Genomic DNA, 26,896 nt, shown 5'->3' with positions numbered 1-26,896 from the left:
TGCAGACACTATGTATTTCATACAATAACAGTGCAATTTGTTACTAGTAGGTTGATAGTCTGGCTACAGGCAAACTTTGAAAGCTTCCACATACAGTGCTTTTACTTTAAGCTTGTTAGTGGCTTTAGGTACAGAATTCATTTTTGTATTGAGGCTTCTTCTGTATGCTTGGTGAATGAGCATTGTACAAACACCACTGGTGCGTAGCCCTGAAAGAATGCTTTCTAGTGCTTGGCTCAATATGTTAATTGCATGAACATTAGAAGCTCAAAGGCAAATAAAACAGTAAGTGTATTTGTGCCGACAGAAGCTGTTTTGTTTGTTACTCATTCAATATTACGTATTCACCAAGATACATGACTGGCAGAGTTTATTATTAGTTATAGAGAAGAATGAATACTTATTATTGAATAGACTCTGACTTTTGACATTCTCAAAACCTCCAGCTCCATAATGATGCGTTGGAGCTAGATGTGTTGGCTTGAGTACTTCTTATACATATGCTGGCAGAAAGTAGTGTTGTAACTGGTGGTGTTGCTTTGCTATTGTATTATATTGACATACAGATGTGTACATTTCTGCTCTTATTCTTGGGAATGCTTTACAATCAGGCTTAGTTCCCTTTGTAAATGTATTTAATTGGTGATGCCGGATCCTCTAGGATTAAGCTATCTGTCTCATTGAAGGTGTCACTTTCACCAGAGTGATTGGCGTTTTTTACTCTGTTTAGCCGAGACTGCATTCGTTCATGTTCCTTTCTCAACTCTGAGTAGGAATGGGAGAAAGTGTGGAATATTGATGTCGCAGGAAAAGACATGATGAGAATTCCACTGAGGATGCTGCTGAGAGCCACCATCTGGCCTGGGACACTTCGTGGTACCATATCCCCATACCCCACAGTGGTCATTGAAATGATGGCCCACCAGTAAGAAGCAGGTATGCTCGTAAATTCGAGCACCTTCCCAGATTCATTCTCAGCGAGATAGACCAAGGGAGAAAACAGAGTGACAGCAACACATAAGAAGAGTAAAAGTAAGCCAAATTCCCGTGTGCACCTCCGAACTGTGAGGCCCAAAGTCTGCAAGCCCAAGGAGTGTCGGGCAAGGTGCATTACATATAAGATCCTCAGGGCTCGTAAAACCCGTAGCACCAAACTAACCTTCTCCAAATATGTATTGCTGCTTGGCCTATTGTCCTCCTCATTTGAGTCATCCTCTGAGAAGATGAGGGAAATGTAATATGGTGAAATAGCCAAGAAGTCAATTATATTTAGGGGTCCTTTGAAGAACTGACATTTGCTCCTTGCCTGAATGAATCGGAGGCAGAACTCGAGGGAAAACCAAGCCACACAGATGGTCTCTATGACGAAGATGTAATAGCACTTCTGGGAACACTCACCCTGACACAAAAACAAAAAGAGAATTAAATAAAAGAACAGTCTGTGAACCAGCATCCAAAAATACTAAGGAAGAAGCAATATGTACTTGTTTGAGTCACTGGTATCAGAAACAGACAAATCCCTAGCAGGTAGTTTTATGATGGTCATTTTTCAGTGTTGTGTGGACAATAATGAGCACATGAAATACCTGAATGAATGGATATATCTACTTGCTTATTTTTTGTAGAATCATAGGGTTGGAAGTGACCTTAAAGCTCAGCCAGTTCCAGCCCTGTACCACTGGCACAGACACCTTCCACTAGACCAGGTTGCTTCAAGCCCTGTCCAACCTGGCCTTGAACACTGCCAGGGATGGCAAAGAATTTCCTTCTAATATCTGGCGGGTTAAAGACATTCCCCTTGTCCTGTCCCTACAGACCCTTGTCAAAAGCCCCTCTTCGGGTTTCTTGTTGGCCCCTTTAGGCACTGGAGCTGCTCTAAGGTCTCCCTGGAGCCTTCTCTTCTCCAGGCTGAACCAGCCCAGCTCTCTCAGCCTGGCTCCAGAGCAGAGCTGCTCCAGCCCTCACATCTGTGGCCTCCTCTGGACTCACTCCAACAGCTCCATGTCCTTCTTATATTGTTGCCCCAGAGCTGGATGTAGGATTGCAGGGCTTGTATCCCCAGAGTAAGGTAGAGGGAGAGAATCCCATCCCTCAACATGCTGCTCACGCTCCTTTTGTTGCTGCCCAGGACACAGTTGGCTTTCTGGACTGTCAGCACACACTGCTGGGATGTGTTGAGCTTCTATTCTTATTACGTTGCTTCTTCCAATCTAAATGAATGAAACTTATCTTTGTATAAAGTCGTGGCATGCAGCTTGTAAGTCCCAAATAAGTCTCACTTTCTGCTCTCAAAGGGAAATTGATTTAAACTTGACTGGTTTATAAGCCTGTACAAAAATCAGCTTCTCTTTGAAAGATTAATGTTTGAATGTCTCTGTAGACTTCTGGTGCTGTTTGATGCATGGTGCTTTCACAAATGCTGTGTGCACTGGTGCAGTTAAATGTTGTTCAGAGATACTTATTGAGTCTTTTGGATCTTTGGCTCAGTAGTGCCATATATAAATTTTGTTTCTTTATGTACATGAAAATGTTTTATTCTAAAGGAAAATAAATATCCACCTAGTAGCTGAAACTTGCATTGAAGTCTTCTCTTCCAGTTTTGAGGCCACACACTACAGGAAGCATTTCCTTGGTTCTATTACTGAAGGAATTGCTTTAATTGAACTACCTTGAACTCGCATTCATTGTTTTCCTGAGCTACACTTAAAAAAAGAAAACTTCCTTTGGCCTATTCCAGGGAAATGAGGGGGCAAATGCAAATGAACTTGTAATTATTTGGGGAAACTTTGTCGTTTAGTGATAGGCAGCCACTAGATTGAATCCATCCAAAGAGCAAGTTAAGAGATGCACATATTGATTACAGGGACTGGGGTTTCTGCTTACTGTATTCCAACTGGCAAAGAGCAAACCAGGTCCTGCCACCATTTTTCTCCTTGTAAGAGATAAGAAACAGCAATGAGAGCAGCGTCTACTGCTTAGCAGCTGGACACCTCACCCGTAAAGAAACTCATTGTTTTAAATACTGGTGTCACTGTGTCCTTACACACCCTGTCTATCCTATTGATAAACACATCCCTATACCTGTTCAGAGACTTACTTAATATATTCTTAAGAAATCTGGTCTTGTGATTGGACTAATGCTGTTTGTTTTTTTTTGTTTTTGAGCATTGTGAGTAAGTTTATTGAAGAATTCCACCAAACAGGTACTTGTAAGATATTTTCAGTGGTATGCAGCTGTTTACATGAAGTGGCTGCATCAGTGCAATTATTTGGTACAATTTAAGTGAACTAGAGTCTTTCATGGACTTTGGCTGACTTTGAAGCACGTTTGTGTGCACATTATCAAAACACCGGCATATGAAGTGTATGGGCTCTGAGGTTTGGTCAAGATGAGAAATCTCAGCTATAATTGGGAACCAGAGAAAGGGCTTGACCAGTATTGCAACCCTTTGAAATTCCAGGCCAGATTCAGAATATGGGTTGTCACAGCATGTTCCAGAAAAAAACAAATGTAGGAGGTGGTAATTTCATTTTAGATTTTTGAAAAATAATATTTGGCAAATAGCTGTTTCTAGCTACAGCTGAGGTACATGAGGGCTTAGCAAGTTTAAAGAGTCTTAAATTCTTGCTGAACAGTGACTTGCATCTCTGAGGTGTTCACAGCTGCAGAAGGTCAAGCAGAATTAGTGATTTACACAAAAAGGACGTGGAGCCATTGGAGCAAGTCTAAAGGAGGCCACAAGGATGATCAGGGGCTGGAGAACCGCCTGTATGGAGACAGGCTGAGGAAGTTGGGGCTGTTCAGCCTGGAGAAGAGAAGGCTGCGTGGAGACCTCATAGCAGCCTTCCAGTATCTGAAGGGGGCCTGTAGGGATGCTGGGGAGGGACTCTTCATTAGGGACTGTAGTGACAGGACAAGGGGTAATGGGTTAAAACTTAAACAGGGGAAGTTTAGATAGGATATAAAAAGGAAATTCTTTCCTGTGAGGGTGGTGAGGCACTGGAATGGGTTGCCCAGGGAAGCTGTGAATGCTCCATCCCTGGCAGTGTTCAAGGCCAGGTTGGACAGAGCCATAGGTGAGATGGTTTAGTGTGAGGTGTCCCTGCCCATGGCAGAGTGGTTGGAACTGGATGATCTTAAGGTCCTTGCCAACCCTAACTGTTCTATGATTCTGTGTTGAAGGATGATCCATGCAGAGAAAGGACTTCCTTTTGAGATGGCACAGTGGCCATGTCTTATTCAGGAATCACTGCAGACCCTTGGTTTGTGAAAGGCTTTTTGTATCCTCTGTAGAATAAAGTCAGGGCCTCTGTATGTGTTTTTCCTGACTGCCTGTCTGTGGAACTAAGCAATTTAGAGGAGCAGTTCCTCATGTAGTGTTATCCATTCTCACAGGAAATGTTGATTAAAAACTCCACAGGAAACACATATCCCTACTACTAATTGAACTTGTTACCAATGCTGTTATCCTCTGCATTGCAGAGTGTCTGTTGTGATAGAATTACTGCTATTCTCAGGAGTAACAGGTCTTTTTCTTCAGGCAGTGTTTATGTCATTGGCTACCTGAAGTCCCCCAGGTAAAATGGTAACATATTCCTGACATGTATGTTTTCCCTGCCTAGCTCTCAGAATGATTTAGCTCTGTAGCACCATTTGGGGATTTTTCCATTTTCTACACAGTGGACCATTGAGATCATAATTTATCTCTTAGTAAGCATTGCCAAAGGTAGTGAAGCCTTGGCCCTGCTAGAGGATCAGGTTATAGCTCCATTTGAAGTCATTGCCATGGTCATGCCTAGAATGCATTGATGTTTGCAGTCTGCTGACTTGGCTTGATGAGACTGCTTGGAATCAGCAGTTGTGTTATGCAGTGTTCACTTTCTTTGATTTGTAAATTATTTGCACAGTGCAGACTGGGGTCAGTCTAATGATGTGGTCTGGGAATTAGTCATTGTTGCTATCAAGGTTGGTTTTGTTTTGTTAATGGACTGAATGTCCAGTACATCTGTTGTTTATTTACCTTTATACATTTTCAGGTGGCACTGCTTTCAGATCATGATGTAAGTTTTGCTATTTCTTCCTTGGAAAATGCAAGAAATGAACTGGTGTCTGCTGTAGGTTTTAACCATCAACATTTCAGGTGTCTTTTGAAATGAGCATGAAGTTTCAAGGTATAGCATTGTAAGGACTGCTTGGGAGGTTGTTATTCTTGCCATCCTCAGTTGCCTCAGGATTCCCCGTGAAAAATGACATACACTTCAAGAAAGCAATTTCATGCAGTCAGCTTCCTAAATGCATATCTCATTTTTTCAGAAGAGTGTCCTTCACATCAAACTTTTTAGGAGTGTTACTGTGCATTTTAGTTTTCCTTGGTGCACAGTTGTGGATGTAAAGGACAGTGAGCTCTCCCCTGTTAGCACATTGTCTGTTTTGCCCTATTTCTCTCAGAGGGAATTGATTTATCCATGCAGCATGGTAGTTTTGTATGGAGGTGACTGCCTTAAGCCCTAGAAATAATGCAGCTGATCTACACTTGCAGAAAGGCCACTCACACCATTACATAGTGTAGATGTACCATGACTTATTCAGTCCATATACAACATCTGCCAGAAACTTCGTAGCCTCTTTCTCTGCCTGTCTTTATTTCTCTGTCATCAGTGTCTAGATAAAGAGTGTAAGACCCTCACTCTGTGATATTGAGAACGTGCTCATTGATTTCACAGTGGGAGATAGATTTCACCCAGTGAGCTTGCATGTGAATGTTTTATATATTAGGAATATCTGTATATATTATGGAATATACCTGATGTGGTTTATATATAATACCCCTCTCTAATATCAGTCTCTTTGAAGATTTTTGATCCTTTTGAACATCCTATTCAAAAGCAACATATATTGGAATAAGAGGGGAAAAAGAAGAAATTTTAACTACCAAAGTCAATTTCTGTATCTCTCAGTATTTCTGATGATTTTTAGACCTCAGAGTGCTTTATGTTCCCCTAACAACTGTTGTCCATAGAGCAGGCAGAATAACATGCTGACTTTAAAATACCAGGTTCATGCCAAAATATGGATGCCTGTATGCCAGTGGTAGATTTCAGATTTGCCATTGTTGCAATTCCCATTAGATGTTAGTTACTTTCAGCAACTTCTCAAATTATAGCCCAAATGGTGTGATCCATGAAAGGTTGTGTTTGTTCGGTTTTTTTGCATAAATGGCCAATAAACCATTTTCTGTGCCACAACTTCTATATTTCCTCTTTTTGAACAAAACAATCACATTTGGGAAATTCTAGCAATCAGTGCCTGCCAACACAAAACACAGCAAACAACTCCCTTCCATAACCTCACCATTAACTAGAGCAGAATTCTCAGCTTCTATTTTCAGATCTTTGAGACAAATTTGTCACTGACCAAATTTTTCTCCTGTCTGCATTTTTGCACCCAGAATGTCCTGGTGGAGTGGAGGGAAAGCTCCAAGCCGTATGGTGTTGACTGTGAACACGAACGAAAGATGAGGTTTTATTTATCACTGACCACAACATATTTCAAATGGGCTTTTCAACATAACCCCTTGACATGTTTTAGTCCACCGTAGCATTAATCAGTACTCAAACTGATTACTCAAACAAATCAGTAATCATTGACTCTCATGGGAGAGCAGATATCACAAAAGCTACTGTGAGTGAGTATCTAAGTCTTTATACTCTATTTATCATGCAGATTTACTTTTGAACAATGCAAGAATTTATCAGGATTTATAGAATTTTTCTCTAGGTGAAATCCTACGAAGTGTGATGTAAATGTAATAAAAAACCACATGCCTGGTATTGACCATGTGTCTGAAAAGAGCATTTGGCCCAGCAACAAAGGAAACATTTTGTATGCAAAAAGATACATACTGAGCCTGATGCCTGAAATATTGAGTGATTTCTTAAATTTATAAACAGTCTCAAAGAAGCAAAGAGGCTGTTTGAAACTTCTGTATCACCAGGGATAATGAGCAATTCATTGTTGCCTTCTGCTGTATAAGTCCATGGCTTATTTTGTGTGTTCTCTTATGCACTGGAATGTTTATAGAGTTACAGTGAAATTGCTCATTTTCCAATACTTCTATTAACTTCTCTTTAGATATGAAAGAACAGGCTCACAGTAGAATGTAAGAGCAGCAGTACTGAGTCTGCTTAGCCCAATGCCTTCAGCCACAGAGGTGAGTCTACAGAAAGATTTATTTGCTATCTGAATTCGAGCTAAATGAACCTGAGATTCATGCCACTCACAAGGTGAATAAGATGAATTTCTGTCCAAGTGCTTTCTTAGTTTACCAGGAAACATTACTTAAGGTGTAATGACATCTAGGATAATAGCAAAATCAGATCTCAGAGTTATGCTGCAGTAACCTATCTTACAAGAGGTATAAATCTCATCTAGGGAAAATAATATCTTTACATGAGTCAGTAATTGTAGCAATGCCTAGGGAGAATGAATCAGAACTTCCCCCTTGGAATATGTATCTTGTCTATCCACCTTGGTTTTGAGATGCAACTCCCTTTGTTACATTTTCTAGACAAGAAAAACTTATTATGCTATGGATAGCTGGATGAGAACACCAATAAAGTACTCTTGTGCCTTCAGGGTCTGCTCTGTGCTGACCATTTGTGTCCCACTTGGTTGCACTCTGAGACACTTTATAATTAAAATATGCTCTGTAAAATTTGTTCTGAATCATTACCTGATTTGCCAATTAATTTCCTACTGCAAAGATTTAGCCCTATCCTTTTTGCAGGGGGTATTTAGTCCATTGTAAGATGTTTTTCTGTAAATGCTGAAGCAAACACAAACCAGTGTTAATCTGTATTTTACAAATCACACTCTTCAGTGTGCTTCTCTTATAAAACCCTTTGAGGATTCTAAGCATTTGAACCTGAGTCTGCTTGGCCTGTTAGCAGCTGACAGCTGTGTTGCACACTGATAGAAAAGGTGTCGTGTTTTATCTCTGGTCCCCTCACCATTATAGAATCATAGAATAGTTAGGGTTGGAAAGGACCTTAAGGCAGGGACACCTCACACTAAACCATGTCACCCAAAGCCTCATCCAACCTGGTCTTGAACACTGCCAGGGATGGAGCATTCACAACTTCCCTCGGCAACCCATTCCAGTGCCTCACCACCCTAACAGGATCAACTGGAAATACCAGAAGGAAGCATGCAAAGTTTCTCTTAATCTGAGAAAAATGGGGGAAAATATCCTGCTGTTCCCATTATAATGAAAGTGCCTATATTCTGCACCTGTAGTGGGACAGGAATTGCATGGGTACCAACTTTCTGCCTTGCTGTGACTGACTCCAGGTGGAAGTTCACCGGCAGCAATCTGAACCTTTTTCCCATGGTGTATAATTTAAGATTTCACACAAACATAGAATCATTGAATGGGTTGGGTTGGAAGGGACCTTAGAGCTCATCCATTTCCAACCCCTGCCACGGGCAGCGACACCTTCAACTAGAGCAGCTTGCTTCAAGCCCCATCCAACACTGCCAGGGATGAGGCAGCCACAGCTTCTCTGGGCACTCTGTGCTAGCACCTCAGCACCCTCACAGGGGAGAATTTTTCCCAACTCTAAACCTCTACCCCCTTCTAGTTTAAAGCCATTCCCCCTTGTCCTTTCACCATGTGCCCTTGTAAAGGGCAGTCTTTTGATAGGGTGGGTCTGAGGTATAGGGCAATTTCTTGTGATCTCCTTTCTATGCTTGCCAGTTAACGCTGTTCATAATAATGTTAGTGATTTCAAGTGTTGTGGCAAGTAATCTATTTCCTACTTAAACAGTGAAAGTTGCACCAGTGCTTGTAGAACACTGCTGATATGTTCTGCTAGATCAGTATATGGATCCTTTCAGAATCATGTCACCCTTAGTGATTAATATTTTCAAATCTTCAAAGTGGAAAGCAACCTGTATATCAGCAATATGAATATGTTTTGCTTATACAGCATATTTAGGGGAGAGGCAACCAATATTATTTATGAAGCCAATTTGATGTTAAGTCCTTGAACCCAGTTAGAAGTAATGATTGAACCACAGTATGCAAACACTGTTATTCCCAGGGTACATTTGTGGAAACCAGCCGGCTCTTCATCATAAAATGTGTGTGTGATAGACAGAAAGGGTCTGAAACCTCTTCCCAGCTAGATCCACCCTAGATGCAGCAGGGTGGATCTGAGTTTAGATTCTGAGTAAAGGCTGTGTTGGTGTTCAGTTACCCATGCTAAAAAGACTCAAAGCAGGGAAGGAATTAATAAAGTAATATGCTTGACTCTTCTTGATTCGACTCCTTTTGGAGTCTTAGAGGAGAGTTTCCTTAAACATAGGATCTGGATCTGCTCAGCACTCTGCATTCGAAAGGTAAGCTGCCAAGAGCATCACCGTTCACACCAGAAGTGTGCCTGTCTCTTTGGCTCATGCAAGGTCACAATTCACATCTGCTAAACCTACCCTGGCAGGTCCAGATTTTGTTTGGCACATTCAAGTACAGCCAGTTCCTGCTCCCTCTGATCCACACACTGGTTTATGAATAGAGGCCAGTGTTCTCTGAAGTGGCAGCAGATGGGATGAGCCTGTGTTATGGGGATCGACCTGCCTTCTGCCTGCTTGTGCTACCCAACGCTAAGTAGAGAGGCTTATCTCAGCAAGACTGCTCTTCTTGCAGTCTGGCCTTTTTGCCCACTCAGAGATGAAACATTCAGCCCTCTATGTAGAGGATTTAGGAGCAAAACTGGCAGGAACTTCCCTCTCTAAGCCCAAGGTTGGCATTTCCTGGGCAAGGTACTGTTTTCCAGCCTTTTGCGCTTCTCAAGGTTATACGTGTACAGTGCATCCTGGTTTATAGCATCTCATGGGCAGTTCTCTCTGTGGAAAAAAAACATGGGCTAACATAACAGTGAAAAAAACAATCTTTGCTTCTTGCTTTTGCCTGCCCACAAATCCAAGGTGGTGGGTTTACAGGGTGAGGCTACAAGTCTAGAGAGTGGGTAGGCAGGAGCAGAGGCAACAACATATACCTTATTAACTCTGGGCTGTTCTTATCCCAGTCCACAGCAGGAAATGAACAGATGCAGGAGAGAAATCCCTTTTGGCTGTAAAATGATGACTCGGTGAGGAAGTGTTGTGCCAGTCTGTGTACCTGGGGCCGTGGGGTCCGGCTGCAGTGCTGCAGGTAGTGCTGAATCACTGCGACCGCATTGCTGCTGCTGTTTGAAAAATTAAACCATGCTCTGCTGAATGAAGTGTTGTTTAGGGAGAACTTGAAACCCCTGAGTTGTGGATCGCTTCAGTACTTGGATTTATGGTTACAGACTGGTGCAATAAAATCAAAAGGTTTACAGCCTGCTGAGAAAGAGACTGTAACCTGATTTACAGAACGATGGGCTTGTTAAAGGAGTGCTGCGTATTCTGATCACAGAACGATCTCCCACTCACTTTGCTTTATGGGAAGGAAGCCTAGACTTATGAATGCTATTACCGTAACTAGTACAAATGAGGAAACTAGCATAATATTGGGGTTATATTAGCGTGGACATTACAAAGAACATAGAAGGAAATTATTATCTGTGTGTCCAACACATAATTATCTCTGAGGCAGAAGTGTAACTGAAATAAAGTATTTCAATTAACTTTTAAACTCGGGTCCCTATTCTGCAAACACTGTGAGAATCAATCTGAAGAATCTGAGTTTGATTTAAACCAATAGGTGATCCAACAGTATCTGTGATAGGAGAGGGATGTGAAAGAATTCCCTTCTTGTTTTTCTAGTAAGAAATTGAACAGAGTTCATTTTGTAACTGAAGAACAATATAGTTGAAATAACAAGGTATTTATCTGGGGCTTAGGAGGATGACCTTCAGTTTCCAGTTTTGCTGCTGATCAGATCTTTTGCTCTGCTACTATTTCTTCTCAGCTTCTTTACTCATTGCTTTGTAAAGTCTTTGGAGCAGAAACTACTTGTTGTTGTACCTGTGTAGCACACGGTGTACCATGGGGTCCCAAATATGGTTGAATCTGGTATAAGGGAAAAGGGTCGTGCTAATAGGAGGTGCTGGTGCTGTGGGAATACACACAGCATATGTAGTGCATAGCCCTGATGCTGCAAAGAAATTAGCAATTAGGTTTGCTCGGAATTAGAATACTGCATTGTGAGTTTGACTGCAGCAGAAGGGAGAAGAGTCCTCAAAGATTCCCATCGCATTCAAGGAGGAATTTCTAAAGCACAAATTTGGTGGTTAGTTATTTTTAATACTTGTTGCATTATTGCTACAAACTTGGAGGGTGCATTGATTTCAGATAACGTTTTCCAAAGATAAAGTGCCTCCCTCAGAGGAAATACCCATCTTAAGGAAGGCATTTATTAAGTAATCATCTGTGCTGAGCCCCTTGAGATAAGTCATGAGGAAAGCTAACAGAGTATTTTTCTATTATAAGCATCACAAAACTGAAAGTGGCAAAAGGGTAAGAACAGCCTGACTCCCAGCAAGGAACATGTGTGCTGCCACACTGAATAACTGTGGATCGACCTCCAGCTGCAGAGCAGCTGGAACAGCTGGGTGTCCCCCCAGGATAGCATGCAAAGCCGGGAGACTTAGTGCTCTTGGGATACAGCCAAAACTGGATGAAGATAAGGCAAACTAATAACATCTAATTGTGCTTCCTGGACATTGGACTACGCACTGGCAGAGCCAGCCTTGAAAGCTGTGCAGAATCCATGTGCTCCAGACTTCCTCAAGAAAATTGTTTTCTGTGGAGTGAGGATAAACTGAGATGCAGATGTTCAGCAGTGCCCACCCCCACTTGGGGTCATTACTTAAGTCATATTACAAACTTAAGTAATATGAACTTCATCAATGTTGTACATGTTAGATTTAATGCTGAAATATGTAACTCTGTTGGTGGAAGCTTGAAAAACAGTCACAGTGTGGAACTATGAAATCAGAGTCTCAGTGGTGCAATTTCAAGGTGGAAGCTTTTGATGTTACTGAACAGATATGCAAACCTCAAAAGATCCCATAAGGCAACAATTTCTGTATATGTCGAAGTCCCAAGCCTGAATATTGTGATTTCTCTTGTTTCATTACTTCTTATGTCATATCTTCCTTCAATTGTTATTAGTTTAGCTAATTCAATCCACAGAGCAAGTACGTTACCTGGACTCTCCTGTGTCTACTGCTACTAGACTAGAATTTCTATGTGCTTTGGTGAAGCATAATTTCCTGCTTTAAAACGCTACAATACTTTCATGGTTAGAAGAAATCAGAATGGTACTAGATGACTAGATAACTTAGGAGAGTCAAGTGTCTGCAGTAAATGTCCTCATAGGAACTCAGAAAAATGTACTGAGCAGATGCAGTAAAACCAAAGCATATCCAGCTCTGTTTTGTTCCAAGTGATATGTATATACCAGTGTATTTATAGATATGCCTGTACACATACGCCTTTATAGTCTTACACTTTTTAATGAGCATTAGATTTTCTTTCTCTTCACAATAAGACCAACAAATTGTTTTTTCCTTATAAGGTAAAATTACTCCACTTTTAAAGAAGATGAGTTTTTTCAGCAGTTTCCTCTAGTGTGCAAGCTGAATATTCTGGTTCAGTACCAAACAGTGAAAAATATAAGCCTTCAGAATAATGGTGTAAAATGAAAAAATTGAAATGCTTCTATATATATTAGGTGTTGGGTTCTTTTTGCTGTGATCATGTTTTGTGGATTCTCAGTGCAACTAGAGACTAAAACCTTGCGCTTTTAAATGGAATTAGATTTTCATATAATCAGAAGACCCCAGGAATAGGAACTTTAACAAGATGAATGGTCTAGGTTTCAAGATAAGATCATTAGATCTGGCAATACTGGTTGCAGCTTATGTCAGTTTTGCCCTTTAGGTTACATACAATACGTAAAGCAGTTACAGGCTTCTCAAGGTCAGTTAAGAGCAAATACAAAAATGAGTAGTAACAAGATCTGGCCAGTCACTGATCACCAAAAAAGAGAGGAAGAACAGAGAACAGACATTTCCTTCTCTTAAATCACACTTAAACAGCGTGATCTGTTGGGAGACATCTGCACTGGGAGAAGATTTGGTGGTTACCGGTGCTGAGGGGCAGGGAATGGAGCTCTCTGGGGTTTCTTTTTCCCCTTTCATCCCCTGGCCTTAGTTTGCTTCCCCGACTGAAAAACGACCTTGCTGTATCCTTTCTGCTGAGTTGTTTCTCCAGAGGATGCCAATTTTAGGGAGTTACTAAAAGAAATGCCCCTTACTAAGGAAAATCCCAGGAGTCCTTCAAACCAGTCTCCCTGTCTGAGCTCTTCTGCAGTGGTTTTATTCCATAGTTCTCTGTTTTAATGATGTTTCTTCCACTGGGCTGAGCAGTGACTATTTCAATTACACCTCTTGGATCCTGACTGTAACTCGTATGTGGGACTGGGACTTTCAGGAGGCTTTGATGGGGCTTTTGCCTTGTCTCTGTGGGATGATCTTAATTCCTTTGAGGGAAATGCCAGTAGATTTTGTTACTTCAGCTTTCTTATCCTATATGCATGGCTTCTGATTCAGATTTGTAGTTCTCTCAGGCTGCCCATTCAGATCAATAATAAAGTTTCTCACCTCCAAATATGCCTTTCTCTTTATATCTGCATACACACATGCCTTGATTGCTGTATCTTGGTGATACTATATTTACTTCCTTACTGAAGACATTTTGGTCTCCATAAAGAGCAGATGCAAATATCCTGGATAAGGATGAATTGCCATTGGGGGATGTGACATTCCAGTTGTTTTATGCCCAAATAACATAATTTAACTACTGTGTCCTCTTTCCTTAGCATCATATATGATAAATCCTTTTGTATATCTGTTCCATGGTCACACACATAAACTTGCCATCACCAGAGATACACATTTACCACTCTAATATTTTCCTGAACTTTTGGCTACCTTTGCCCCAGGTCTGTTTGCTCTGGGTTAGGATTCATAGCAGGTGCTGATGTCACATGTAATTACAGGGCTGTTTGCCCATCTGTCTGTGTTTTTCTTTCATATCTCTAATGAGGAGGTTCCTAAATGTCATTTGACGTGTTCTAGAGCATGTGCACGGTACCGATTATAATAACTCGGTCTTTATTTTACTTTCAGCTGCATTCCTGTCTTTAAGCTATCCCTCCCCTCCCTTGTCTGCTGCCCATGGAGGTGGCTCCTTCCCTCCCCTCTGGTTGCTAGGGTGATTGGGCTTCCCTGATGCGGATGCTCTTGCCTTGGCTTGTTGCCATCCCTCCGTCTCCCGGAGACTGGAGTTCTCCCTTTCCCTCGGATGGTGACTCCTGTTTGCTCTTCCGCCTGCCCAGGCAGCTATTCACCCTTCTAAGCAGACCTGGTTTAGCAACTGCTAAAAGAACAAGTGATTTCCTGTGCCTGCAGGGTGGGATCAGCCGAGCCTCTGAGTGAAGTGGAAGTCACCTTGTATTATTTTTCCTTTGTTTTTCTGTCTCTGATCCTCCTCCTTGAGCTGCCCTCCAGACAGTTCTCACTCTTAATGTGGCTGTGATGATGAGGAAAAGGACCCTAGAGTGGTGCATTTGCAGCAGAGGTAAAGCCTTTTTTAATTTGTATTTCAGAATGAATAAATTCAATTTTCATGTTAGTGACGTTGGAAAACAGACCCTTGCAGTGCTTGTAAGCACATTTACTATAGAGTTTTTGCCAAGGTTTAACTCAAAAATGGCTAAACCTCAGGATAAGCGCATCTTTCACACATGTCTGAATTCAGGTGTGGAATTACAGGTTGTTCAGAAACTTTGTTGAAGGAATTTGGCTGTTTTCTCTTGCTGAGCAAACAGATAATGTGAGATCTTTATGTTCAGCCTCAAAAGCCAGAATTTCAGGTTCTGCATGCCTGTCCCAGGTTGCTGGCAAATGTGGCCCCATCTTAGAATCACTTTCAGAGTTGTCCAGTGACCGATTCTGAGTTACAAATCAATGTAGAGTTGCAGTCTGCCTGGGTATGACTCAGCCACAAACAAGCAGTAGTGGGTTTAGTCAATTAAGTTCCCTGAGTTTTTTTGCCCAGTTCTAGCTAAAATGCTCTTTTGTGACATCAATAAGAAAATTTTAGGTGTTGCTAAGAATTTAGGGATGGAAATTTAGACTTTTTTTCATCCGTAGGGATGGAAAAATTACTACTTAGCAGTTCATATTTCCTGCTTTTCCACAAAGCATGGGTGTTTTGTCTTGTATATTCCCCTATGTTTTCTCTGGCATAATTTGAAATTATTCAAATGCTAGGACTTTTACTGCTTTGTTTTATGCTTTTGGGGCACAGTGCATTAGGCTGGTGCTGCAAGTGTAAATGAAGTAATGCTTCCAAGTATTTGGGTAAATGTGGTTCTTTGCTCAAGTTCATCCTTCATCCTCTCCTTCGCACTTTAAACATTCCATCTTTTGAGCTTGCTTTTTAAAGTCATAAGATCTATATGCAGAACTGGAAGTGTTAATATCTGTGTGTTGTAGGAAGTCCGGGAACAGCAGCTAAACTGTAGCTACGAGATATACAACCCTCAACATGCTTCCCTTTCTAACATATAGCTATTTTTAAAACATACAACATATTACATTTAGCTAAGCACTGAAACATTATGTGCTTGTTCTCTTACATGAAAAGTATTTATAAAAGCTTTTTGTGCAGTGGCTGGGAAGTGAAGATAAAATGCATTGGGCTACTTCCATTAACAAAGTTAGTAGGAAGCTCTTGGTAGAGCAGAGTTTGTAATGTTTTTACATCTAGCTGTAAGAAGGATGTTCTATATTTAAAGCACTTCCTTGGAAGAAGCACTGGAACAGTGTTACAGTTTTTCCTGCCAAAAGTAATAGCTGTGGAAGTCTGCAACAGCACCAGACTTGTTACTGAAAGGTAATAGTCTTCCCATGCAAATGTAAGTTAATATTCAAGGGTTTAAATGGGACAGGGAATGATCTTAAATTTCAGCCTTCTGTGCAGTCCTTAGTTCCATTCAAAGACACCAAATATTATAACTTCTCTTCACCATGACTGTGCTGCTTTGATTTAATGCTGGAACAATAAAATATACACAAGTTTTTGTATTGTGCATGCCATGTTGGGCTATAAATATAAAAATGACTTTATTCATCGATATGTGATACTCTGAGGAGTATCTTATCTTACAGCAGTGGTTGGGACAGAGAGTTTATTTGACCTGGATTTTCTCAGCACTTTTGGAAGGGCAGTTTTCAAATGAAGTTCAGGATTCATTAAAGAGATTAGTCAAGGTTATTTGATGAATTTGAACATTACTACATCTGAAACAAGTTTGGATTTTTACTTCCTCTGTTTTATTATTAAAATAACAAATACTTAAGATGCTGAAAAAATCACAGCAGGTTATAGAGAATTCTTCATGTATGATACAGGCTTGATTGGTTTGCCCTGAATTAGTGTGGATGACTTACTTGAAAATGTTTGAAATGCAGTTAGCAGTTCAGGTAGTATTTGGCATTACTCTCACAATATGTACCTATATATGTGAGCAAATACAGAATTCTATTAGCACAGAATTATGATTTTTGGAGGGACAGCTTTTAGGTACCAGTAACTGCAAAAATGCTTAATCTGTCTCTCGTCCTTTAATCTTTATGCAGCTATTAAAATGTAACATTATAACACTATAAAAATCAACGAATATTTATTCTTCTTTAAAGATTTGACTGCTTTGTCATAAGGGAAGATACCCAGCTCTTTTGAAAGTTGCCAGAGGAAAATATTTCTTCAGCTGATGTGCCCAAAGAGAGATTGCTTCTAATTAGAAAGTAAAGTATGTTGAAGAGAAAACTCCACAATGTCAGTCTGAGAGTCTAAGTGCTAACGAGTTAATATAAGCTACCCCTGCAACAACTTCTTAAGAAGGAAAATCAGTGCTGTACCAGGGAGCTGCAATAAGTAGTCTGTCCAAAAGTTAGTGACATACTTTGTTCACATTATTCTTAATTGAATATAATTTTAAAGATGATAGAACTCATTTAAACCATTGTTGCATTTTCCGTTATAGACCATGTCATTACTAGCAACAGTTTTGAACCTCATAGTTTCTGATTTTCTGTATCTTTTTTTAATGATGTATGCCTACCAAGGCAGACAGATTTCTTTTAATTCTGTAGTTAGACCAGGTAAAAAGGACTTACTTACCCTGTCTTCTTCAGCTCTTAAATCTGGCATTGTGCTAACACAAAGGCTTACAGCTGTGGTGGCCACAAACAGAATGGAGAGACAAGCAAAGACTTTCCCTGGGAGTCCTGACTGGGGATTTTCTACCATATCTCTGAGTCTGTTCATAAACTGTCCAAATTTGGTTTTCTCATCCAAGACACATGTAGCTTCTTTGCTCTTCCGAAGTTCCTCTTCTTTGCGTACCTCGGCCAACTCCTGCAGTTTTTGAAATAGTTTTCGGAAGCAGCAGTTCTCCAGGTTGGATTCCTCAATCCCCCAGTATCTCAGCTCCTCCTGGAAAGACAAGGCACACATGTCTCTTAAAAGCATCAGCTTCCCTGCTGCTAGAAAGCTGACGATCATCCCGAAAGCATTGGGGTTCCTGTCAAAGAAGAACTCATGAGTGTCTTCATCGTAATCGTCACACAGCTGGATTATTTCTTCATAGCTGCTGCAAAACTTAAGTTTGCTCAGTCTGGTCAGGGGAAATTCATCTAAAGTGCTCCAAGGTAGCAGGTATTTGATGCCTCCAACATTTATCATAATCTCTGTCTTCAGATCGACTGCAGAGACATGTTCAGGGTGGTAAATCCTCCTGGCTCTTTGGTAATGGACCCCTTTGACAGGAGGGGTTTCAACAGAGACAGGGAAGAAGTGACTCAAGGAATTACAAGAAGTGTAGCTAATGTTACTATAGTCTTGGTCACTGCCTTTGGAGAGAATAGGCATGTCTAAGAGTTCTCACTGGGACATCCGAAACGGCATCAGAGCAGGGTTATCTGTCAGCCAAAAGACATAAGAAGGAGAAGAAAACAGCAGAGGTTATTGCAAGAGAAAACATGTTCCAGGCTAAATCACAAAATTAACGAGTGCCTGTTTAGTAAGTGAAAGTCACCTCTGTGCTTCTTCCTAAATCTGCAGCCTGTGAATGAAATGTGCTTTGCAGCCTCATTGGTTGTCTGGCAACACACAGGCACGGAGGAGAGCTAAAGCCTCGTTCAGAGTTATCGCAAAGGACTGGATTCCTGTGACTCTAGATGTGATCAGGTCGGTTTCTTTTCCGAGCAGATCTCGGTCAGTGTTAGATCAATGTGTTTTCCAGGGGTTGTCGCTTTGCTTTCTTATTCCTATGAACCCTTAAATACACGCTAACTCAACTAAGCTGCTTAATAGTTATTAGAGCGGTCAATTATCTGTTATCAGCTGGATACAAAGTTCCTAATTGCTTTGACTTGAATGCTCAGATTGCAATTCTTCTTCCTTTCGCTGCACGCCTGTTTTGCCTGCCTCTCGGGGGTATTGCAAGGATTAGCTAGTAGATGTTTTTAATATGCCTTAAGAGGTAAAGTGCTGTATAAATCATGACTATTCCTTTCAACCTGGTCTCGTGTCACCACAAATGGCTGAGAAGATCTAAGGAACGTTTGCCCACCCCGGAGAAAACTTTATTACACAGACAGAAAGCAATGTACTTCATCAGTCAAAAGGGAAAAGCAATTGAAAGATGCCTCCCCTTTCACTTCCCCCTTTCAGGAGCAAATCTCTGCTTTTGTTCATAATCCCTGAAGATTCAAAGGCATTTATTACCCCCAAATCAGTGAACTGCAAAAACTGCAAAGAAACTTCCCAAAGTTACTCACCACCGTGCCCCGGGCTGCTGCCTGGTACCTATCTTCCCCGCAGGTGAAGTCCACATGCCACAAGCTGACCAGCAGAAAGACCTAGGGATGCTTTACAGTATGGATTGCATGAAAAATCACTATAGCACTGTGGAGATCGCAGCCTCTTTCCTCTTTCTCTTCTTCCTGCAAGGGAAAAATATTTGTATGAGTTCATGTACCATATGTTGTACTGATAGATCCTTTGCAGAAGAGACCGTGTCTGAAGTGGCAGCTCCTCTTCTGGACTCCTGGAGTGCCCTGGTGAAATATGCTGAGTGAGAGCTGGTGGATCCTGCCCTCTCCCTGTCTATCCTCTGTTTCCCTTGGGACTGTCAATGTGGTCCTGAAAGAGGAGGGGAGAGGGAAGGGGGAAGGGCTTAGAAATAATCTCTCCAGCATCCCTCCGTCTATTCAGCAGGCAGCAGGCAGCAACTGGGTAAGTACATGGAGTACAAGGACAGTCTCCGACTAATCAGTTTTAATGATAAGTAAATTCTGGCAAACGTACTTAATAAGAAATTTCAGTATCTTTTAACTCCTTCCATTGTAGTCATTCCAGAGTTGCTTGCTTTGGAGACACCAGTCAAATTCCTTAGGAGCAGCTTCCATGTCCTGTGTCCCTCCTGAAACTGGCATTTGCTCTTAAATAACCCTAGACTGAGTGGATAGTTTGTTGGGTCTAGGGATGCTGGGCCTCCGCATTCCTTTGGCTATTAGGGAAGTGGTTTCCTCCCGTGAAAGAAAGGGTCTCTGGCTTGCAAAGAAGAGGTGCTAAGTGCTCTTTTTCCAGATCTGCAGTGCTTTTCCAATAGCCAAGAACTGTCATGTTTCTTTATAGATGACGGAAAATCAAACATAATCCTTTTCTCACTTTTCTCATACATGGCTGTAGCGGAGTGAGCTTGCTGTGATGCTTTTAGGTTCTGTACTGCCAGTAGGTGCCTCAGTCTCAAGTTGGGGTAATGTGGATTTGACCTGTATTCTTCTTGCTTGGCCTCAGTCAGAGGGTTCAAGGAACTACAGTTAGATCACATTGACAAGTACCTTCTGCGGTACTTCCAAATGCAGTGAGAAATGCTGAATGCTATAGCTTATGTCTGTATCCAGCGTGGCTGAAAACACTGAAGCTGCTATAACTAGAGGGGTGTGTGAATCTGTAGGATTTCCATATCCCACTCTGAGTATGAAGGTCGCATGGATAAGTGTTATGAGCTTGGATCACAGAGCTGCTTTTCTACCCTTTGGACAGTGGGTACAGGATGCAGTGATGCCATTTACTTTCACTGGGCTACTTACCCTTGTAATGTGTATGGGTCTCGGGCACTGCTGAACTGATGCTCCTCGGAAGCAGATGCTATGGGCGTTTATCAGGGCTGAGCAATGCTGTGGCACAGCCTAGGACGGGAAGTCTTTTCTAATTGGACTTTTAGGCACATCTCTCTTGGTCCACGTGGTGCCCTGAAGATTAACGTCTTATCAGGCTTCTCCACTGGGGGTTTCACTCAAGTCCTAATTATTGCATCCACACAGAAAGACCAGGCGGATGCCTGAAGGCAACTGAGTTCTGGGAGCATAGCTCAGAATCACTTAAATCCTACCACCTTTGTGCAAGATGCGGTTTGCTCTGCCTATCAGTCTTTGTTATGGATTATTTTTGCAAAGCAAAAGCAAACCTATTCTAATTAACTTTGGGTGGATTGTTACACAAAAGGATAAAACTAATTAGCATTTCCTTCTCACCTTGCAAAGCCCTTGTGTGGTGGTGGTAAATGTTCTGAAAGCAGCTGACAAGAAGATGAATAAATCCAAAACGATGAGTAAATATTGTACATAAGTAACTTGAGTGCTATTTATTAATTCATATTCAGGAAATACATCTATTTTAAAGGACTTCCCTTGCAGTACTGCATACTCCAGTATTTGCTTTATTGGGATCTGCAGCTGTATCTGTAGCTAGATCAGGACCTCATTGCCAGCTAGAAGCTTACAAGTATCTGTCAGTCAGTCCATAAGAGTCATCTGTCTTCATAAATGAGACAGAGAATGCATAGAAACATTTTTATCTGAATTTTATTAAGGGGACAGGAAGGCACCAAAAAGAAAAATACTTTATTTGGTGCCTGAGCAAGCCAGGCCCTGAACCCAGCTCTGAAGGGCTTGAACATTCAAACTCAAAGCTATCCTTCCACCCCGGCCAGTCTCTGCCTTCTGCTCTCCTGGACCCGACTCCCTTGTCTGTATGAGATCCTCCTCAGTAGTGGATTATCTCAAACTACTAATGTTGACACCACAAAACTGAAATCTCTGCCCAGGAAAGAAGGGCACATTCCTGGCTCAATTCTAACCTCTGCTGACTTGTTTGTTCACCTTTTCTATTGTTTTCTTTTTCATAACTACTGCTGTAGTTTCCCTGTTAAATTCCCTTTGGATTTTCCCTATTTAATATGAAGTTCATAATTTTTATCCTCTTTTTCTGTTCTCTATTTCCCTTACAGTTTCTGGAATTGCTCTCCCTTTGCTCCTTAGCCATCTGGTCATATCAAATTCTTTTACATGCCCTTTATGCCTTAAGTGCAGTTTCCATATGCTTCATTTCTTTGTTGACACGAATGACATCCCTGTCTCTTCCCTTTTGTTCCATTGCTTTTGTTGTTTGGCCATTCTACTGTAATTTGTTTAGAGATGCCTCTCTCATCCCCTTTGTACAACAAGGGCAACATACTACTTCTGGGAGAGAAGCTGAGCAGAAGAGGTAGCTCGTACCCAGATGGTTCCAGGGACAAGGCAATTGCAAGCTGTTGTACAGCTGTCTCATCTGGACTAACCCTCGCCCTGTGTAAACCGAGGTTAAAGCCCCAATCTGATCTGTGTGATAATTGATAGTGTAACTTGCTGCATTCAAATTCAAGCACACACAGCAGAGATCTACTAGGCTGGCTTGAAACCTTGTGGGTATGACGGTGCAGATAACATCGTGTCCCTGTGATGTGCACAGGAGAATCTGGTGACAAACACCCGTTATGGTGAGCAGATTTTTCTTACACAGTTCAAGAACTAAATCATTCAGAGCTGATATTTGGGTATTGATGATAGTGAAATGCTATAGAAGATAGGAAAGCCAGTGATTTTCACTGTCACTTGCTTACCTGTGATTTCATCTCTTGTATTTTGTTCTCTGCAGTTATGCCAGAATCCTGTATCAGGCAGCACATACATACAGAATACAGATATACAGAAACAAGCACTTTTCCTCATAAACCACGTAATAAAACTGTAGAATTGATTGTCACATGATGTTGTGGTGGCCAAAGGTGTAATATATTCAGAAAAGGACTAAGCAAATATATGCAAGGATGCCCACAAGGTAGATCCAACATCTGGCATGGGAAGTCAGTAACCCGTAGGTTGCCGGGCAGCAGGGGGGTGTTTTACCACAATGTATATGATTGCCCTGTTCAGGTTTTTTCCCCCTGGATTTTGGATAGATGATTGTTGTGGTTTAAGCCCAGCCGTAACTCAGAACCACGCAGCCACTCTCTCACTCCTCCCCTCTTCGTCCCCCTGCCTGCCGGAGGGATGGGGAGGAGAATTGAAAGACTGTAACTCCTGCAGGTTGAGATAAGAACAGTCCAGTAACTAAGGTATAGCACAGGTCACTGCTGCTACCACCAATAATAATAATGATAAGGGAAATAACAAGGGGAGAGAATACAACTGTGCACCACCCGCCAACCGATACCCAGCCAGACCGAGCAGCGATCTAATCCTTCTGGGTAACTGCCCCCAGTTTCTATACTGGGCATGACGTGCTGTGGTATGGAATACCTCTTTGGCTAGTTTGGGTCAGGTGTCCTGTCTCTGCTTCCTCCTGGCTTCCCCTCCTCCCTGGCAGAGCATGAGGCTCACAAAGTCCTTGGTCAGGGTAAACATTACTGAGCAGCAACTAAAAACATCGGTGTTATCAGCACTGTTCCCAGGCTGAAAGTAAAAAACACAGCACTGCACCAGCTACTAAGAAAGGAGAAAAATGACTGCTGCTGCTGAACTCAGGACAATGATGTACACAGGAGCTGCACAGACCTGGTGTGACCCTGTGGAAACCTGAGGAGGGTGGTCTAGGCTGTACTAGTTTGGTCATGCATTTCTAGGTTGAATGTGCGCTACTCACAGTATTTCTCTGTTAGAACAGCAAAAAAGAGCTAAAGACAAAACTGATTATATATGTAGCGCACATATATATATTCAAGACTAATGATGTCTGTATGCAATGGGAAATCACACAAAGAGGTCGACTGCACACTGAAATTGTATGTGCTTGCAGGTCTTCCAATTATTCTGCAGGGAGCAGTCATGTAATTTAATGAAGGCACTGCTGTCAATCTTCATTCCTTCCCAACTGGGCTTTTTGTAATGCTTAAATATAACACGAAGATAGCTACCTTGCCTGGCATCTATAATGGAAGACTCATTTCCGGCTTTTAAAGTCAGAGAGAAAACAAAAGTGTAAATCAAAATAAATTTATAAGGAAATATGAATGCATTGAAAAAGAGGAACAAAATAAAAGGAAATAAAATAATTTTAAACACCTGTACTGTCTTCATTCCTTGGCTTAGAAATTAACCCGGTGCTGAACCTTCAGTTGGTGCAATTTCATTACAAAATCATTGGGTGTTTTTTCTTTTATTAACTGAGTATACAGCCTTTTGAGGCTAATTCTTTGTTAAAACTCAGTGTACAGACCTGGCCTTTCTCAGGTTCTTTGTGTTTGTGCCACATGAACTGTTATGATAAATAAAATAATTTTTCATTTCTTTGCAGAACACTTGACATGGAATTGAAAAGAGCCTTTTAACACTCAAAACTTAGTTTAAATGTTTCTATTTTCTTCACAGGTGGTTAACAGTTCTGGAAATAATTGGATTTAGGTAGCCTTGTTACACAGAATTTCAACATCTTTTCAGATCTTTGTGTTACTCACTGGGCATAAAGAATAGCTTAACCTTCTTTTCTTAGTTTGATTATGACATTACACATAGCAAGGTAAACTTTCAGGATTTATGCTAACATTTTATTCAGTCCAGAAGTATTAGCTTCATGTTCCTGTTTATTTCCTCATAATTTGTCTTTATAGAGCAATAGAAATACCCTTTCTTGCCAAATGCCTAGTTTGTGTGGATAATTAAATTGACAATAAGGGGTTAGATTTACCTCTTCATTATTCAAGTCTTACCAAGTTTCAGCATTATTGATTCCAGTAGAATAATGCAGCAATCGCCCAGGAATATGTGACAAATCAGGTGATGGGTGCCCTTGATTCATTAAGCACTCTTATAATATATTGCTAGGTCATCCCAACCCTTAGAAGCCCCAGTATGCTCCAGGATCCTGTTGTGCCACAAACTGTCTTGACAAACTGAGTCACATCTTGTTGGCAGTGTTTTATTCCTTAATCCCATCCTTGGCTTTGAAAAAGTTGGTTCTTTTTTCTCTGTTGAGTTTGATGAGAATCAAAAGGGGCCACTTCTCATTAGGTGAAATGCCACTGAAGCAAATGAACTATTTAGGGCTTTTCTTTGCTATGTAAATGTAAAATAAGGTTCATGATAGATAATGAACACATTTCTGGGTCCTTTCACTCTTCTTTAGCATGAAGACCGAACCTAGGATTTCACCTCAGAGAAGTTTCCTAAAGTTTTCTGCGCTCATTTGCTCTGGAAAATCGAACCTGTTTATGGACAGTACCCGAGGAAACTGATTTCAAATGGATAATCATACCTGTGTCGATCCCAATGAATTTTGCATTAGGGTTGAATCACTTAAGTTTAAAAGGGGATTAAAATGTTGCATGGCATAGCCAGAGGAAACAGAAAATTGAAAGCAGTGGCATAGAGCTGAGTGCTACTCTGTCTTTCCACATAGCAAGAGATGGATTAAGTAAGATATGCCCAGGTAATGTGAGATTCATGCTTTAGAGGAAAATGATCTCAAGTCTTTTGTAAGCTGATCTGGAGGATAATTCCCTCCTGATTGCAGTTCCGGTGATCAGTCTCACCCTGAGCACCACCAAAAATGGAGCATTTGAGGAAGAAGTGTTTCTAACATCTCTGAGCACTGGTCCATTAAGAGGTGCCAAAATTTTGCATGGGAAATACAAGCAACCTTCCCTGCCTGGAGTCCAAACCAAAGGGCACATCTGTCTAACTGCATGGCCTTCATGGTCTCCATTTTTGACACCACTGAGAGCCTAGCAACTGAGGGAATTCAAGCAGCCCCTCGTGATATCAGCATGAGCCTCTGCAGGCAGATTTGGGCTGTGCATTTTGACATTTCTGTTGAAGCCGAAAACATCTTGACAATGTAAAACCTTGGGTGAGATAAAAATTGGAAACAAGATAAATATTTTTCTTACCAAGTGCTTTTCATTTCAAAATTCCAAAACACTTGTGAATCACACCATTTTCATGACAGATATTAAAAGAGTGTTTTCAGTGATCCACCTCAGGATCATTGAAATACCACAAGTACCTAATATACGGTCCAGGTTACAGGAAAAAGGGTACAACTTCTACTATTTCCAAATACTCCATAAAATCTGATGTTTTACTGCCATCTGAGTGCTGAGGTTGGGGTTTTATTATCATTTTTATGTGTTTCTACAGTCAGTAACAAGAGACATGACTAAGAAAGAAAAATCTTTGCTTCAAAGAGAAGCTATCTGAAGCTATTGGCACATGGATAGGTAGCAGGGAAATTGTACCTGTGCCACCATGTGTTAGGGAAAATAACACACTTTTTAGAATTTGAAGAGGGAAATGGGCAGAAGAAGGTGTCACAAATTTGTTAGGAAGGAAAACTGAAGAAACACTTGACTAGATGTTCCAAGTAGCATGAACACAGTTGTTAGATGCTAAGAAGAATACTCACTTGGGGAATATATATGTCTATAAGTATCTTTGGTCCTGAAGCTCACATGGTTGTGGGTATCTGTATACAGACACACACCTGACTTATTGTGCACACCACAATGTCTTCAACTGGACAGTGCAGTATTGAAAGTGAAAAGGTAATATTGTGGTTACAATCCAGAAGTTCATTGTTAATCTCCTACCGGTGTAAAATTCTTTCTTTGTCATCCGAGGCACATCACTTAATACCTCTGTGCCTCAGTTTCCTAGTCATAAATCAAACAAATATAACTACTGTGGTTTTATAAGGAGAAACCCTATTTATAATACTAAGACATGACATCAAGCTCCCAGCCAGGGAGGAGGACAGGAGGTATTAAAGTTTGATCTTCAGCTACGCTGGAGAAGACTGGCTTTTAATAGGTGGGTAAGTTACCAAAAAGACTGATTATCTAAAGTTACCTAGCTCAATAATAAAATAAAGTAATGCTTTCAGTTTGCTGAAACAGTGTTAAAATTGCATTAGCTACTGTGACAAACAGCCAGATTAAAATGTGAATTGCTAAGCAGGTGAGGTGGGTTTGAATACCGAATGCTGTTGATTTTTTTCCCTTTTCTGTTATAATTTATTTCTTAAATAATTTAAAAGTAGCGATGGAAGGTCCGAGGTTTTTCTGCTGGTGAGATTGATTACTTGATCTTGTTTTTTTCTAATACCATACTGTTCAAACGAATTACCATACAAGTCCAGCTCTTCATTGATGATGCATAGAGATCTAGAGCTAGAGATTAGAGAAAATGGTAGGCATTATTAAAACTAAGCCAAACCTGAGGGAAAATAGACTATTATGTCCACTATGGGGGACTAACCTAAAGCGAAGCAGCCAATAAATTAGGAAGAGAGATGAATGCAATGAAAAGCGAGTGTCTGGAAAGCAGAAATGCTGGTTGGTTTTATAATATGATGGGGCATAAAATTGCTCCATTCATGTAGGCCATACACCAAACTAAACCTAAAGATGTTTGTAGAGATATTTAAAATGATCATGCTGTGGAGCGTGGATGAAAT

The 26,896-nt window shown here is 41.0% G+C and overlaps 1 protein-coding gene across 1 annotated transcript; it reads right to left on the bottom strand.

Moving 5' to 3' along the window:
* Positions 1 to 115: 115 nt before the first annotated feature.
* On the bottom strand, positions 116 to 19,499 carry KCNG4 (potassium voltage-gated channel modifier subfamily G member 4). The gene is made up of 3 exons (XM_057401911.1): positions 18,901 to 19,499; positions 17,240 to 18,039; positions 116 to 1,399 (listed from the first exon to the last, which is right to left on the bottom strand). The coding sequence occupies exons 2-3, from the start codon at positions 17,987 to 17,989 to the stop codon at positions 614 to 616; spliced, it is 1,536 nt and encodes a 511-aa protein (XP_057257894.1). The 5' UTR covers positions 17,990 to 18,039; positions 18,901 to 19,499; the 3' UTR covers positions 116 to 613.
* Positions 19,500 to 26,896: the final 7,397 nt, after the last annotated feature.

This window comes from Pezoporus wallicus, unplaced genomic scaffold, assembly GCF_028554395.1.
Source record: "Pezoporus wallicus isolate ANWC-B61680 ecotype Strahan unplaced genomic scaffold, APGP_CSIRO_Pwel_v1 contig_7835, whole genome shotgun sequence".
Taxonomy (NCBI): Eukaryota; Metazoa; Chordata; class Aves; order Psittaciformes; family Psittacidae; genus Pezoporus; species Pezoporus wallicus.
This window is presented reverse-complemented; position numbering and strand designations above follow the sequence as displayed.

Excerpts from the sequence above, each read along its gene's own strand:
- KCNG4 (XM_057401911.1), bottom strand. The coding sequence starts at position 17,989 with ATGCCTATTCTCTCCAAAGGCAGTGACCAAGACTATAGTAACATTAGC. Across the intron at positions 1,400-17,239 it reads TAAGAGCTGAAGAAGACAGG|GGTGAGTGTTCCCAGAAGTG; the intron begins GTAAGTAAGTCC and ends TTTTTGTGTCAG.